This window comes from Beta vulgaris, chromosome 2 (assembly GCF_026745355.1).
Source record: "Beta vulgaris subsp. vulgaris cultivar EL10 chromosome 2, EL10.2, whole genome shotgun sequence".
NCBI lineage: Eukaryota > Viridiplantae > Streptophyta > Magnoliopsida > Caryophyllales > Amaranthaceae > Beta > Beta vulgaris.
The window spans coordinates 40,411,290-40,424,238 of NC_079203.1; the positions used below are offsets into that span (position 1 = coordinate 40,411,290).

Sequence of the window (12,949 nt, forward strand, 5' to 3'; positions counted from 1 at the left end):
TTTGTATAGATAGATAAGATAAAGTGTTTTGACTGAGACGTTTTTCAATTAGGAAAAATTGATGGAAATAATCTCACTTTTGGCCGATCTGCTTAAAATAGCCCCATCTTTTGAAATTCTGACAATAATCCCAATTTTAGAGTATATCTACCTAAAATGAGACATTTTAACATATAACCTAGTCCGCTCTCTCGCAATATATAATACAAACTTTTGATTATTTTTTAATAATACCAACTTTTGATCAAAACTCCTCCAGTAAGGCAATACCGGTTTTTAACTTGTTGTGGGAGGTAACAAGCGGAGGTGGTTCAGGTGGGTGGGGGGTTGGGGGATGAGGGAGAAAGAAGAAAGATCATTTTGTAATTTTTTTTTGACTTTTTTACCCGTTACAAGTCAACTTGACCTACTAGAAGAATTTTGATGTAAAGTTTATATTATTAAAAAATAATCAAAAGTTTGTATTATTGCGAGAAAATGGGCAAAAGTTTGTATTATTATAGTTAAAAAATCCTTATAAAAACTCACGTGTTTCTTTTTTTTTTTCCTTCTCCTTTGTTTTCTTTCTTTTTTTTCTTGTCATTCTTTTCTTCTATTGTCCTTTTATTCAAGTTGGGCTGCATTTATGTTGGGCTTGGCTTTTTTTTCTTCATTCCTTGGACCAAGATTCATCATTAAACAAAAATATAATAATTAAGTAAAATTAGTAATAAAAATAAAAACATCGCAAATTATATCTAATAGTATTAAAAGTATATAAAATATATGAAAATAATAATATAAACACACTTATAATATTAAAATAAAGGAAAATAAATATATGAAATCATGTACTTATCATCTACTTTTCAATAAAATAACAATTCATAACCAAACAACAACTTATCATCTTAAACTACGTGTCGTGATAAGTGTCAAGAGTATTCTGGGACGGAGGGAGTAATAAGATTAAAAAAATAATTGATGGGTTCTTTATTAACCTATTTAAAAAGAGTGATCCGAAGGAAGAAAAGGTTTTAAAACTTTATTATTTTGTAATAGAGTCGTTCTTGATAAATCACAATTAAGCTGATTAATCTTGATTAATTAGGTTAATTATGATTAATTAATGCTAATCTTGATTAAGGGTTAGCTAATCATAGTTAAGTGTTTAATTAGTACTAATCATGGGTTAACACTCTTAACCATGCTTAATTACTAGCTAAGCACGCTTATTAAACCAAGCAACTTGCAAGCTTCCAGTTTACATCAATATCTATTTGGGTGGGGTGATAAGGCACAATCAATAAGAAGCAATACTGGAGGCTAATAAGAAAGCTTCCTATCGGAGGCCTTACACAAATCGCCATATAAGCGTGTTATGCAGCCAGTTTTGGAATTCCTTAGGCATCAAGCTATCTACAACATTATAGTTTCTTTCATGGATCTGAATCAACTTGAAGTGCAAGGCCCCAAGATATCATTGGCTACGATAACAAAGCTAGACTAATGGGACATTAGAAGCTGCAATAAAACTACATACACTTAAGCGGCTTTGTAAAATAGTAATTACTTTGTATGCAAGTAATAATGATGTAAGCAATGGTGTCATAGGTCCTTAGAAAGTCCTATAAATAGGGTATATGCATTGTAAGGGTGTGAATATCCCTAGTCTTAAGCTTGAGTCTTGAGATAAGATTTTGGGGAATCTTGAACAAGGCTAGGGATATTCAAGGAGAAAGGGTGAAGGAGTCTGTAGATGAGTTTGTATTTTCCAAACTCATCCTAAGACTCATGCGTGGGCCTTACCAAGTATTTAACAACACTTTTTTTTGGTTTCCTTTCCCCACACTGCATTTTTTTGTTTGTTTAAGCTCCAATCCAAAGGTAATATATTATTTCTTCTATAAATACTATGTGTGTTGTTTCTAATTTTTTTTTCATTTGACTAATTATTTATTGGTAATAATTTTAATTTATTACATTTTCATAATATAATGGTATTGAAAACAAAAAAATAATTAGAATACATAAAATAAAGTGAAGTGAGTCTGGAGATAATCTGAGGGATAGAGTATAAAATTGGAATGAGTCTGAAGTGAGTCTGTAGAATTAAAAAGTAGTGGAAAGCTGATGTGGCACAATCTTAACTCTTAAGTTTGGAGGTGAGTCTGAGGGATATTCACACCCTAAGAATGAAGTCCTGGAAGAATACAAAATCTTAGTGTGAGAATTCTCTTGATAAGAATCGTAACATTCTTATGAATGTTTGAACCAATTTTGGTTCTTCTATGAAAATCTTTGTTAGTGTGCTCGCCTTTCATTGAATTGAGAGCTAAACCTCAAATTAGGAGTTATTGATTGTTCATTTCAATAATAATTCTTTGAATTGGTGGTATTTTGGAAGGAAAGCTTGGTTCTTATGAATGTTTGAACCAATTTTGGTTCTTCTATGAAAATCTTTGTGATTGTGCTAGCCTTACATTGAATTGAGAGCTAAACATCAAATTAGGAGTTATTGATTGTTCATTTCAATAATAATTCTTTGAATTGGTGGTATTTTGGAAGGAAAGCTTGGTGATTGTTCGAGTTTTCTCAAATCGGTTTGTTCTTATCTTCTTTTGTTCTCAAGCCTATTATCAATTGCTCTCAAGGTATAAAACCTCACGCATATTACAACAGTGATTCACAACTTGAGTTATTCCTACTAATTTATCTTAAAGATATTCGTTTTCAAAACAAAATATAGGCAATATTATTTTTTATTACAATTTGGTTTCATGACATCATATTAATGTTTTTCCTGCTCAGTTGACTTTTGATAGTTGGTTACTTTTGATTTGGATCAATTAGTTTGGTTCACTTCCAATACCGGGTCGGTTTTGATTCGAGTTTGATTGTTCGAATACTCGAATTTGTGTCTACTCTACTAGTTTGATTAGGCATAATGCATCAATAAGACTATTATTGATAAAGGTCTAAAAGCAAGGGATTTCTAACAGTAATGTATTATTAAGAATATTAAAAATGTTGCCGCATAATCGGAGCATTCCCGCTAAGTTTGGCTTGGCTCACTTGGTGGGGATTCCATCTCATGACGTCAAGGACATGGGTTCAAATCCACCAAGTGAGGGGTACATGGAGAAGGATTTCCCTTACCATTCTCCCATGCTTCCAAGTGCGTGGGCCTCTTGGTTGTGCCCTTTGTAAAGGTAGTCCATGGGCCGCTTGGTTGTGCCCTTTGTAAAGGTAGTCCATAGATTATTCATCTTACAAACTAAAAAATAATAATAATCGTAGTATTCTCCTAGTTCATTCATTGAGAGATAATATATAGTTTAGTCATAAATTAGAGAGAAGTAACCAAGGATGTCGTGGCCTAGTAGTACGTAGTTAAAATTGAGGTGTTGTGAATGATAGGTCACAGGTTCGAATTTTCACTCTCTTTTTTTTTATTTACTTTGTACTGCCTTAGTGGCTTATATAGATTAAAAAAAATAGAAAGAAACACTTAATGGTATTCAGCAAATTTTAACAAGAATATATTATCTTATTAATTCATTGGAAATCTTTTACACCAGCCCATCAAATCATCCAATGTAATCATGTAAATTGTTTAGCCACTTGTATCAATCTTTGATACTCCTCTTTTGACGATCAACAATGCTTGCTACATGTAGTATCACAAGATTCCACACACCCTTCTATCTTGTCGGAAGCTGTAAGGTAACAAATAATTCATCATGACAATAAGAATTATAGAACAATGACCATAAAGGTAAGTTAAATATATTTAGAAACATTATTGAAATACATTTTAGTATTTAACAATGATATTTCTGTCGTACTTGTTGTCAAAAAAAAAATAAAAAAAAATTGATATTTCTGTCAAAATAAAACAATGACATTAATAGTGTCTTATCATTATGATTATTGTTATCAGGAACATAGGAACTAGTTAGACAACCTATGTTATTGTAAATGAAAACTTTCAACACTATAATAGATGAAAGTTACTTCATCCATGTGTTCTCATAGAAGTAATTTTAACACTAAATTATACATGAGGCATTAAATTTAAAATATTAAAATTAGATCGACTTGAATATCAAATGCGAATAATTAGTATACTATTTTTTTTTTCCTTTTGTTTCACTTTTAATTTTTAATTGTAACGTACAATTTTAACCATTAATATATTTAATTATCTATTAGTATGATTCATGACAAAGGACACTAAGGTGTGACATTGCCACATTTTGTAACTTCCTGGTTTTTTTAGGCTTGCCTCTCTTTGACAACAAAAACTATATTTTTTAAAAAAATCCATTGGTAAAGGATACTAAAAAGATACATTGAAAAAAACTAGTAAAATTTGTGATTTTTATATGTTATTTAAAAAGGTCATCGAATTAGTTATGTATAATGTGGCGGAAGTCAAAAACTACACAACTATTAAAATAGACAAGGTATTTAAAAAGGTCTAACTTTAACCTAAAATTAAAAATATTCAAGTCTAAATTCTCTTAACAAGCTAAATTCTATTATATAAGTCAAATGAGAGCTATGGTATCCCCTTCGAAAAGTCATTTTTGTCCTTAGCTAAATATATAATTGGATATTCAAATTTTCTACAATATATGTTTTCCTAATTTAAAGACGGGGTTAAAATTCTAATGATAAATTGAACTAAATAAGCATTAACAAAGTAACTTGACACAATTTAAAAAATGGTTAATTAATTAAAAAAAATTAGAAATTTAAATTGACTATAAGACCTTATATCTAAATGTTCATTACAATTTCTAATTACTTTACATTAGTTTGTACAACAATAATTATAAATCACACTTCTAAAATTATATTAGATAAAATTTATTAAGAACATACCCAAACAATCGACTCACGCATCGCGTGCATATAAAGCTAGTTTCTTTTTATTCTATCTCAACATTGTATGTCTATACCTAGACATCTCGCATCAACTAGTTGTCCATTATCTTCTCCTTTCTTGTTTCTCTCTGAATTTCAAACTACCCCATACAATCTTTAAAAACTAACCTGGCAATCTTACCGAATGAGTTAAACTAGTCATTTAATGGATCAAACTAGATGACTAAATAAATAAAAATGGTCACTAAATAGATTAAATTAGTCACTATATTAAAAAAAAAAGGTTCGTTTTCTTTTTAATTCGTGCTTGAACCGATATCTAATGTTAAATTAAAAGTAAGCAGAATCTTATAAGACCAACTCAAAAACTAACCTGGATTTTCTCCTGTGATTATAGGAGAGCAAACTGAAACAACACAACCAAATTGACAAAGATGATGAGGGTCGTTTTTCAGTATCTTTGAAACTTCAAAAGGATGTGATGCACACTTGTTTGCACAATCCTCTTCACATGCTGGATCCATGACTGGTGGCCCTGGCGGTGGCCCTCCAAAACGAAGACAATATGAAAGAGCACACTTCAGAAAACACCAATAATTATTTTTGGCTTGGGATTCAGATGGTTCTACATGAACAATACATACTATAAGAAACACTAGTGCAATTGCTACACTTCTTCTTGCTTTTACTCCTTCCATAATTCTAATTTTTTTTTTTACCTATGTTACCACTACTTAACTTTGATTGTTATTGAACCTTGTGATTGAAGATTACATGAAGCGTTTTTATAGTAGTTATTTATACAAATATATTAAAAGGTGTGTGAAAGAATGTCTATGTGTTATGTGGCACTCTCCTCATGCAAATGTTTTATGTTTATGTGTAGTCCTTATTTTTGTTTAAATGTGTAAGTGCAAGGTATCGAACACGTGATCTTTGAAATGAAATGTAAGAGTTTAACCATCAATAGACCATTATTTTGTTGTCTAATATTTCAAAGAAAATATGATGAAGTCTTATAATAATTATAAATAACCAAAAAGACTTAAATAAGTATATACATCTTTAATGCTCTTTAGGGCCTGTTCTCTTCGATATAAAATAGTTGAACTGAACTGAACTTATTGGAGCTGAAGAGAACTGAACTGAACTGAACTGAATTGAATTGAATTGAATTAAATTAAATTGAATTAAATTGAATGTAATAAATATATAAATAATATTTTAAACATAATAATATGAATATTAAATAATAATTATAATGATAAGTAATAATAATGAATAATAATAATTATAATAATAATAGTATTTTGGATATTTTTAAATGATAGTTATAAATAAATAATATTAATTATTATAAATTAATAATAATAATAATTAATGATAATAATGATAATTAATAATAATTATTTTATATTATTGATGTCATATTCTCTTACCACAATTCCTTTGAAGGTATTGTTTTCAAACTCAAAACTTTCAATTTTTTTTACTTATCATGTCGTAAAGTGAATTTTTTTCAATTTCTTAATGGACAAAAAATATAAAAAGTAGCAAAATAAAAATTTAAAAATAATAACATATTTATTTATTGTAATTGACACGAGGTCCCGGCAAAAAAAATAGTTACCAACTGAAAATGTGGATAACTTCACTCTAAAGTCTAAATAGGTAAAAAATTTGTAAAAAGAGATTCGATTTCATCTAGTATTAATGGAAAAGAATCATGCAGATTCCGTGTGATATTAATTGTTTTAACAAAAGAAAGCGTTTTAGCTTTGACTGGTCTTGGTCATTAAATTGAATTGTTTATGGCATGTCATATAAGTTTGACAGTAAACTATGGGATTTGGCAATTAGAGTTTTGGATCACTTTTGACTAGTCAAAAACTCTAAAAAGGGTGGTTTGTAAAATATTTTTGGATAAAATAGAGTTTTAGAGAGAATTTTAGAGGATTAGGTACGAATATGTTAATTAATGACTTTTTTGCCTCTAATAATACTACTACATATTGTATTAAAATATCTATAAATGTCATTTTACTCAAACAAATGGCAATAAGCTTTTAGCAATCAGTTAATTGTTACTAAATGCATTTATAAAAAAAGTTGTCAAATCAGCAGTTAAATAAATAAACAAAAAGTTTAAAACTCTAACAATAAATCCTAAACTCTAACAGCTAACCTCTAAACTCTATTTGCCAAATGGGACCATAATATTTATCAGTTTAACTCATACATTTATCAATTTATATATTTCTTTTATCAATTTATGTATAAACTTATCAATTTTGTACATAAATTTATTAGTTTATAGGTACTCACTCGGTATTTTTTTTATCTTTCCTACTTTGACTTTGCACGTTTGCCAATGTATTTATTCTACATTAAATATCTTTCGTTACATATTAGTAAAAATTATAATAATTAAATATTAATAAAGTACTCATTGAGACGAATCAAACAAGACCTCACATGACTATATTTTTTCTTATGTATTGAGAAAAATCTAAAAAATTCTCTCTAATTGTAAATAATATCAAGATTCTAAGTGAGAAAGATAAAAAAATACAAAGAAAGTATAGACTTATCAGTTTATGTCATACACTTATGAGTATCTCCGATTTACACCCAAAACATAAACACGATTCTCTCTTATGGGCAACCCATCCAAACCTACCTCTTCAAATAGAGGCAGATCTATTGCGGATCTTTGGTGGCACCTGGCACATGTCGTACCGAAAAGAATTCTTTTTTTCTTAAATTTAAAAGCATGGTATAAACAATACTTCCTACGTTTTATAATACTTGCAACTAGTAACAAGGCCTAAGCTATGCTCCGAATAAGGAAAAATTTTATTTATTAATATTCTACTTTAAAATAATAACACTAAATATCATTGGTCTAGTGGTTAAGATTTTAGTTTATAAACTTGAAGTCACGTGATCAAATCTGATAATACTATGCAATTTCTAATTTCTTATTGTACATGGATTATATATAATAAATGCTCTTAGGGAGAGCTCCATGTAGCATTGTTCCTTGTTTAGTAACCTTTTAATACATTAGTATAAATATTTTGATTCACACTTGCCAATACACAACTTTAACGATTAATATCTGTAAATATTTATTTGTGAAAAATCATAAAAGTTCAAATTTTGTAAAAAATATATTGAGATAAATCTAATAACATATTACATGATAAAATTTGAATAATATATCAATTACAAATTCGCAACCAAAGTAAATAAAATAATGCAAAAATTATAATATTGCAAACAAATGAAGTATAGAAAAATTTCGTGCACTTCCGTTACAAATCAATATGTTGCTCTAGTAGTCATGGGCCTTATCTTAGTTGAACACCAGGTTTCATTCTCAACTTCTATTTATCGTCCCCAAAATTACTTAAAATTGCCCAAAAATTATTTTTTAGACGATTTTACCCTTTTTTCACACCACCCACCATACCCACCACCACCTACGACCCCCGGCTAGCCCCGGCCACCCCTGACATCCCCTACCTCCCCAACACCACCACCTTCGTGTCACCCCACCACCAACACAAATTTTTTAGAAAGGGCGAATGTCCGGCCAGGACGACGATCGCCCCATGGCACGAACGTCCAGCCAGAACGTTCCGGCCATGGGGCGATCGTCCTGGCCGGACGTTCGCACTTTCTAAAAAAAATTCAAGTGATTCATTGTAGAAGACCATTTTTGAGTTGAGTTTGAAGCTGAAAGAGTGGACCCTACTGGTATATCTTTAGAAGATGAAAATGTGAAGAAGATGAATGTTTTTGTTAATAATAATTGATTTTGTTCCATTTGCTTTTCTGGGTAGATAAATTTGGTTTTGCAAATTTGATTATAAGTTTAAGTAGTGATTAGATTGAAGACTTTTAGGGTAGATAGAGGAATGGGATCTGGTTATGGTGTTTGGTGATGGAGCAATTGAGCAAAGGTTACTCCATAATGGAGAAAGTAGTAGCTATATCAGTGGTGGAAAATGAAAAAACCAACGAAGGGTGGTGGTGGTAGATGTGAAGGGTGGCGGTGGCAGGAGGTGAAGGCTGGTGGTGGTAGGATGTGAAGGGTGGTGGTATAGGAAAAAAGAAGATGAGAGAGAAGAGGGTAAAAAATCAAAAAATATAAGTAAGGGTATTTTGGATATTCATGTGAGAGTTTTGGCGATTTTAAGTATTTTATGGGCGATGTTTAACAATTGGATGAAGCATCACATTTCGCGGAGTGTTTTTTTAAACCATTATAAATGAATGTTTTAGGCATCATATAGATTTCTTCTCTGATTTGTTTCTACGTCTGCTAGTTTCTTCTCTGTTTTATTTTTTAAAACATTCAATAATAATGGTATAAAATTTCAACTTCTATAATTTTTATTGTATGTGAATTATATGTAGTAAATTTTCTTTTTGGGTCTTTTTTCGAAAATTCGTGATAAGCTGAATTTCCTGTGGGGCTGTCCACGTACAGGGCCACTCACTCAGAGGCACGTACAGGGCCACTCACTCAGAGACCCAACGATTAATAACTGTAATTATTTAGTTGTGAAAAATTATAAATTTTGAATTTTTGTAAATATATATCGAGATAAATCTAATAATATATTACATGCTAACGTTTGCATAATATATCAGTCATAAATTTGCAATCAAAATAAATATATAAATAATGCAAAAGTTAAAATATTGCAACTATTACAAATCAAAAGAATAAAAAAAGTTTACATGCACTTCTATTACAAATCAATATGTTGCTCTAGTGGTCATGGACTCATGGGCCTTGTCTTAGTTGCACACAAGGTTTCATCGGGTGAAGCATCACATTTCACGGGGTGTTTTTTAAACCATTCTAATGAATGTTTTAGGCATCTTATAGATTTCTTCTCCGATTTGTTTCCAAATCTGCTAGTTTCTTCTCTGTTTTATTTTCCAAATCTTAATCAATTATATTTTCCCCCTTTTCTCAATTCAAACTACTTTTTAGGATTAGACCATTCTTCAGGTAAGTAAAACTTTTATTTAATAATACATATAATTTATAAAATATCAAATGTCACATGGTTTAGTGATTTCTATATATTAGCTTGAAGTCACGACATCAAATCTTATACAATTCAATTTCTTATTTTTTTTACTGAATATGTATTACATGGAATAAAACATCCTTAGGGAGAGCACCATGTGACCTTGTTTCTAAACGCCTTTTAATATATTAGTACAAGTCTTATATGCACGTTGTGACATTTTTGACTTATTGTTGTTATTAATGTCATAAAATAACATAAAATTTGTTGGTTGATTATAATGTAATTGAATCATATCATAGACACGTATAATTTTGACTTAGTGTTGTTATTAATGTCATAAAATAATTCAAAATATGTTGGTTGATTATAATTTTAATTGAATCATTATCATAGACACGTATGATTTCAATCACTTTAACTCTGATCTTAAGAATGATTACTTTTATTTTGGATTTTAAAAATTGCATTGATTTATATTATTTTTAAGATAAATTGCACTCATATAACATTTTTTTTGTAAAATTTCAGGCGTCTTTAATTTTTCTCTTTGCATCATGTACATCTATTTTATATTGACGATTATTTTATAATCAAAGTGCGATTTTTTTTTGTAATTATGCGTTTTCTTTTCAAGACTAATGTATATTTACGATTGTGAGTAATAGTCATTCTTTTGAATTTTTTTTTACTAATGTTTATCAAACACACTATTATTTTTGTAAATATAAGAAAACATGTGTTGTATACAAAGATAAACAAATTGTATACTTAAGTGAAAGTATATAACAAACCTGTAAATCGTAAAAGTTGTGATTTGATGCGACGACTCTGGTCATATGTCTATGCAAGCAATTTTTATTCCTTTTATTTATGTAGTCACCAGCATACATAAACGAATCATTGTCCCTACCTCAAATAACAAAATTATAAGAATATGAAAGTAATCCAAGGTTAAATGATGTTTAAATAATGTTCATACAACGATCATTACACCTACATCAATGCTGCCATTATTAAAAGCAAAAACTAGCCTGACTAAAAAGTAACTGCAGTTGCTGCTGTAGGCAGGTGTGTACAGTGAAAGAGAAACTAAAAAGGGTGATATAGGTCCTGCTCATATTGGATAGGGTCCTTTCAAAATCAGCAAGATTACAATGAGACCAGATGATCGAAGATGCAGATGGACTTATTTTGTTTGGGAAACACAAAGAGTTCATAAACACCACTTTATGATAAAACTGACTTTTTTCATATAACTAATGATAGGAGATTGTATGATACATAATCACTGGAGATCTGGATGAAACACATTATCATCTTTATTTTAATTTTTTTTTATGGTGTTTACACTAAGAAATGCAGACATTCACTAAGACAATGGCTATGGGTCTATCCTAGAGAGGTAGTGGCTAATAGATCGATCGAACAATGAAAACTCAAAAAGTTTTAGAAGGTCATGCATGTTGATTGTGTTTAAACACTGTTAAGGCTCTTTCATATACCACATGCCAAAAGTTAAACTAACATTCTTAGGGAACAAAGAGTCTTAGGTAGGAAGTCATATGTAAGGACCAAAAAGTCTTATGTTGTGGACCAAAAAGTCTTATTTATGGACCAAAAACTAATATTTTCTTTTCTATTTAGGGTTTGAAATCCTGGTATATATTTTGTTGAGTTTCTGATTTCCATTGCTTTTCCTAAACTCATTGATCTAGGTGTGTCTTACCTTGCATTCCACCCACTTCCTGGAAACCTCATGGCTTGCTTGGCTAAAAAGTCATTTCAATTAAATTTTGCGAGATTCTTCATAATTGAATCCTCTAAAAAGATATTGGTGAATCTTGCACATATCTGGCAAGATCTCAATGCCGTGTTTGTGCACATAGATGATAGTCGCTCCCCCGTACCCCACAGAAATGTGATTGGGGAGCAGCTAGGGATGGCAACGGGTCGGATCTGGACCGGGTCCAAGTGGACCCGGATCCAGATCCGTTTTCAGACGCTGGATCCAGATCCGACCCGGATCCAACGGGTCTAAAAATGTTGGACCCAGATCCAAATCCGACGGATCCTACGGATCCGGGTCCACAACGGGTCCAAAACGGATCCCTACTATTTTACTTGGTTTTTAACAATTTACCAACTTTATCACAAAATTGAAATGAAGAAATTCACATAAACAGTACCACAATTGCAATCAACAAATTATTTCAAATTATGCTTCACAATTGGAGCAACAAAATCGAAAGAACAACAAATAGATAACAAGAAAAAAGATAACAAAAAAAAAATCAAAATCGAAAAACATAAATTGGAGTCGGTGTTCGAGAAAGACTTGAGAAATTTCAACCTATTATAACTAATCAAAGGCTTTGTTATCTTCCTATTATAACTAATCGAAGGCTTTGTTATCTTAATATTATAACATAAATTTAAAAACACTAATCGATGATAACAAAGCCTTGAGAAAGACAGTGGTGAGTAGGGATGTTAAAATATTAAGATAACAAAGCTTTCGAGAAAGACTTGAGAAATTGGAGTAGGAAGAACGCCGGAAACGGTGGATCGAGAACACGAAGAAACTGGCCGCGGGAAATGGTGGATCAAGAACGCAAAGAAACTGGCCGCCGGAAATGGTGGAGAAACGCGAAGGTCTGGCCAGAGCAGGAGGTCGGAGGGAGTTAGGGAGAATAGTGACTTAGGGTTTACTGTTAAGGCCAGAGGGAGGAAGTTAGGGAGTAGGGACGCACGAGTGGAGAGGAGGAAATTATTTTGTTGACAGTAAGACTTAGGACAATAAAATGGAGAGGAGGTCAGGAGGCCCAGCCCAACGTGGAGATTTTTTTTTAAAAAAAGGGATCTGCGGATCCGGGTCCGGGTCTATTGTACAGATCCGGACCCTGCTACGTGATCTGACAAGTGGACCCGAATCCGACCCGGATCCAACGGGTCCATAATTTTAGGATCCAAACCCGGAAAAAAGGATCCGGGTCCACGGATCCGGGCCGGGTCCAGGATCCACT

The 12,949-nt window shown here is 31.2% G+C and overlaps 1 protein-coding gene and 1 long non-coding RNA gene across 2 annotated transcripts; one reads left to right on the forward strand and one right to left on the reverse strand.

Annotated features, from left to right (window-relative positions):
* Window positions 1-1,236: 1,236 nt before the first annotated feature.
* LOC104886552 (uncharacterized) lies at window positions 1,237-5,660 on the forward strand. Its single transcript, XR_789214.4, has 2 exons — window positions 1,237-1,866; window positions 5,270-5,660. It is a non-coding gene; the product is annotated as an uncharacterized LOC104886552 (long non-coding RNA).
* On the reverse strand, window positions 3,519-5,570 carry LOC104886551 (thionin-like protein 2). Its single transcript, XM_010671001.4, has 2 exons — window positions 5,246-5,570; window positions 3,519-3,698 (listed from the first exon to the last, which is right to left on the reverse strand). Exons 1-2 carry the CDS (start codon window positions 5,568-5,570, stop codon window positions 3,637-3,639), a joined length of 387 nt encoding a protein of 128 aa, XP_010669303.1. The 3' UTR covers window positions 3,519-3,636.
* Window positions 5,661-12,949: the final 7,289 nt, after the last annotated feature.